The sequence below is a fragment of the Rhea pennata genome, chromosome 15, assembly GCF_028389875.1.
Source record: "Rhea pennata isolate bPtePen1 chromosome 15, bPtePen1.pri, whole genome shotgun sequence".
In the NCBI taxonomy this organism is placed as follows: Eukaryota; Metazoa; Chordata; class Aves; order Rheiformes; family Rheidae; genus Rhea; species Rhea pennata.
The window spans coordinates 11,708,069-11,712,557 of NC_084677.1; the positions used below are offsets into that span (position 1 = coordinate 11,708,069).

The following is a 4,489-nucleotide window of genomic DNA, read 5'->3' on the forward strand; positions in this document are numbered from 1 at the left end:
TCTTCTTTTAGTCTCTGGGCCTGGCTCTCCAATCAATAGAAAGGAGTCATGGTGCACTTTTGCTTTACTTTAATACGAGTTAACTTGTACCAAAAGTTTTCAGTCACAGAGAAAACTTATAGTAAGGAAAAAGTTCAAAATACAACTTTATTTGCATAGGACTGCTTTAGATGCCTCTTAAGTACTATAATTACATTTGTCACACTTCAGTTACAAAAAAAAAATAAGATCACACCCAAAAGGCAACTGTAATATTTTTATTGGTTTAAGAATTCTGCCCAGTTGTAGAACTTGAATGCATCCCAGAAAGGACTCAATCACTACAGCAGGCACAAGGTGGAATAATATTAAAACTACACCATTAAAAAGAGTACGTGCTTACTTTAATAGCTTAATAACAGAGTTGAAAGGTGCCAAGTTCTCACATGACTTCATCCATTTTTGCACATTGGCTGGAGCACCATTGGCACTACCTGTCTGCTGAAGTGCACACCACGCAACAATGTCTGCTACGGTGAGTTCATTTCCCACCAACCAAGCGGTCTTGCCAAGTGCAGCATTCATAGAGCGTAAGACTACTGCTTTTTCTTTATTGCTACCTTCTTTTAGCTGGAAGATGGCTGTATCAACCCAACTGTCAATCAGAGTTGAAGTAACTGCATTGTACTTCTGGCCAAGCAGGGAAAAGAGAAATCTAGCAATGTTCCCCTCTCCTTCAATAGGACACATTGTTTGAATGCTAAACTTCATCTGGGGTTTCAGAACTGAAATTAAGAAAAACAAAACAAAACAAAACAAAATGGATACCACAAAACCATTATCAGCAAGGTAGAGAAGTCAGAAATAGTGATAACATAGTGATGCATTTGCGATGCCAGCAACATCATTAACCTGATGACCTGTTTTCAGTTTTCTTATTCTAAATGCATAGACTAAGGCAGGCACCTGCCCAAACTCCCACCTAATTTCTATTCTAGTAAGCTTAGTTATTTGCAGAAACTGTACCCACAGGTTTTTGTGTAGAAGTGTTTTTTCAAGCAACCATTTTTCAAATACTATGTTTATTTTAAGAGCAGTGATCCATAAACAAGAATCTTCCTCCTCTATGTCCACGCTATTGACAGCCATAAAACTGAAAGTTCATGCTTACAAGAGCAAAAGTATTATATTTACAGTACAGGTTCATTGTGTCAGGAAAAAAAAAAACCCTAAAAAACTAAGGCATCTGTTTGTCAAGGTTTTATAGCACAAGTTTCATTAACTACTTTAAAGTACTCATCTACAATCCAAGATGACTTCATACTTACCATCCTTCCAAATGAGAGTAAAGCCCAACTGATATTCTTGACGTGGTTGCTGCTTAGTCTGCTCACCGAAGCATTTCAAGAGGTTTTCTGGCACACTCTTCACTGATGAATGTGTATGAACAGCTGATAATATTTTATAGCGTTCACAGAGCAGACTGTGTAATACTAATAATGACAAAGGAGGCAGAGAAGGATTTGCATTGATTACAATATCTTTTAGGGCTCCATAATCCTGTAAGCAAAATAAAACTTTCAGCAGGTAAGGCAAATATACAGATGAAACATTCAAGAACTAGATTTTTCATTCACACCAAAATATACATAATCATGCCTGTGTGTATCTGAAATTCTGAAATTCTAATTCAAGTTTTGACATTTAAGATTTTCTTAAACATCTACCCTCCTCAACAGTAACATCATTTTAGAACACAGAAGGTGATTGGATTAAATTCTAGTCCAGTCTGAAGTCCCCCCTCCCCCCCCCCCCAAAAAAAATCCAGTAAGTAACAAAGAAGCAATCAACTGTCATAATTTCCAAGGCAGCTATTCCATCTTGGATTTATAATTTGGATGTCCAAAATAAATGAGTAGTTGTAGGATATCTGTAAAAGACTGGTATACAGAGCTTGAGTGACTCAAATTTTAATGCTACATTTTCACCCCTGAAGATCTGAGGGGAAAAAAAAATCTACTGATGTATATGCTAAACTAAACTTACCTTTCCAAGCATCAAATCTAAATCTGCATTTACTGTCAAAGGAGAATGTTCATCAGTTTGAATGATATTAGTTACATCAAAGTCAGCATCTGGAGTTTGTATCATCTTTGAAAGACCATCAACAGCACTCTTCAGTTCATACAAGCGTTTTAGGATCTCTTCTTGGCGAGATTCAAGTGCTTGAAGTGATGGGTCAACTTCTTCCTATATGGTGGAGGGGGAAACTCATATTCTAGTGTGCACCCAACTCGGTGTCAAAACAGTGCACAGCTCACTTCACAGTAAGTTTTGAAAAAATCTTAAATGTTATTCAAATCACATTCTCACATCAGGGGATATCATGGTCTTAGGGCTGTTGTCACTCTTCTTTCTCTCTAGGAACATGGTTAAAGATAGGTTATAGCTCATTTAAACTTCCAAAATCTTCCTGCTTAAATTATCTTAAAAAAGAACTGTTAGCTATGTGTAATGGTGACTCCAAAACTTACTAAAAATCAGACCGCAAATACAGAACTACAAAAATTCAAGTTAGCACTGAAGAACTAATAAAAAAACTAACAGGCCAAGTTAGTTGTCAGAATTCTCTAACCCAAATAATGGAAGACTGCATGTTGAGGCTGCAAAACACAAACTTTTTTGGCAATACGTCAAAGAAATATGCAAGTTCAGATGGATGGTATGAGATTACTCCTTAGAGTCATTCTTTGTTTCAGAGAATAAAACTTCCAGAGTAAAAAAGACCATCGATTTTGGGGCATTTTTTCCTGGAAAGAACTGAGTTTTATAGCGAGTGGCTTTGTCTAGAATTGTTACATGCTAATCCCAATGTATCTTTTTGTGATCTCAATTTTCCACTTAAAATTTTGTCTCCTCTCTTACAATGATACCTCTTTAAAAGATGGAAAATATATTTCTGTGGGAAGTTTTAGGTGCATGAACTTATATTAAAGAAAAATCTTCTAATCAATTTCTAAGAATCCTAAGAAAGGCCATCAAAGAAACCCACCCAAACAACCACACTGCTTGCTTTTTATCTAATGGATAAAGAGGTAACAAATAGGATACCTTATGCAAAATTCTGATACTAGCTTATGCAATACTCTTATAGGTAAGATACAGAAATGCTACCTAAGTGAACACTATTTGTCAAATATACAAGTATGTGAAATAAAAACCACTTGCAAAGGAGAGTGGTAGTTAACATGCTGCTGTTGCAACGCCAGGGCATCACTGTAAGCGTTCCTGTGAACGCCTGCCCCAAGCCTACTCCTACTCAGTATTTTCACTGGCAACTTGGATGATGCCATAGCAAGCACACACTCAAAAGAGGTGATAACATCACTCTAAAAAGGCAGCGGAAAAGAAAAAAACAGAATTGAAAGCATTCCTGACATCGAAGTGACAGATCAGACTGAATTAGATGAAGGTAATGTACTGCTCTGCATTTTTTTTTTCCTCCTACAGGAGGGCTTGAGGCTGCCGACCGGAGGTGCACAGCTGGCAAGTCCCTCCTTCAACAGGGAAACGCAAAGCGAACGCAGGGAACGATGATGCAGCAGAAAGGGGCAACGGCTGCTGGGACCAGCGACCGCCCCGCTCGGGAGGCCTCAGCGCGGCGCCACACACGCCGCTTACAAAACCGAGCGTGTACCTATATATTTATATATATATAGAGAGAGAGAGAGAGACTACAGAGACTCCAGAGAAGCTAAGTGGCAGTTACAGAAAGCTTTAAAATAACACTAAGAAAAAATCTGGAAAAACTGAGCTCTTGTAGCCTTTAGACGAGCCACTAACGCGCAGGTGAGAAGCGAGGAAGCGGCGAACGCGGCGCCCTTCGCCGGCGGCTCCTTCGAGCCTCCCCAGGCGGCAGCCGAGGAGCGAGCGCGGGCCGGGCCGGGCCGGGCCGGGCGGCCACCCGGCCTAGGCCGCCAGCGGGGCGCCGCGGCGGCCCCGGGCTCCTACCTGGTGCGGGGGCGCGGCGGCCGGCGGGCTGCGGTGCAGGTTGGGCAGGCGGTACATGCAGGTGGGCAGCTGCTCGGCCAGCACCGCGCCGGGGGCCGCCTGCAGCGGCCGCACCTTGTACATGGGCATGGCGGCACAGGCCCGCCGCGGCGCGCCCGCCGCCCAGCCGGCCACGCGGCCCGCCCACCGGCCCCTCCCTATTGGGCCGCGCCGCAGCGCCGCTCCTGACTGACTCGCCGGCGAGCCAATCGCAAGCCGGGTGTCCTCACCGTCGCCTTGGCTTCTTTCTATTGGCCAGCGCGAGCCACTGATTTCTTAAGCGAATCCCCGTAGGGCAGGAGGCTCAAATCCTAGCCCTGACTGGGTAGTCCCAGAGGCCAATAGCGATCGGTGAAGGTGAGATCTTGCTGAGGATTGGTCGGCGCTTTTCTCCAGTGACCAATCACTGATTGCGGGCGGAGCTTGCGGGGCGGGGGTGGCTGAGGAGCGGCGCGGGGGG

General features: G+C 43.3%; 1 protein-coding gene across 1 annotated transcript; it reads right to left on the minus strand.

Annotated features, from left to right (window-relative positions):
• Nucleotides 1-242: 242 nt before the first annotated feature.
• AIMP2 (aminoacyl tRNA synthetase complex interacting multifunctional protein 2) lies at nucleotides 243-4,164 on the minus strand. The gene is made up of 4 exons (XM_062587963.1): nucleotides 3,991-4,164; nucleotides 2,026-2,229; nucleotides 1,308-1,539; nucleotides 243-764 (listed from the first exon to the last, which is right to left on the minus strand). The coding sequence occupies exons 1-4, from the start codon at nucleotides 4,117-4,119 to the stop codon at nucleotides 379-381; spliced, it is 951 nt and encodes a 316-aa protein (XP_062443947.1). The 5' UTR covers nucleotides 4,120-4,164; the 3' UTR covers nucleotides 243-378.
• Nucleotides 4,165-4,489: the final 325 nt, after the last annotated feature.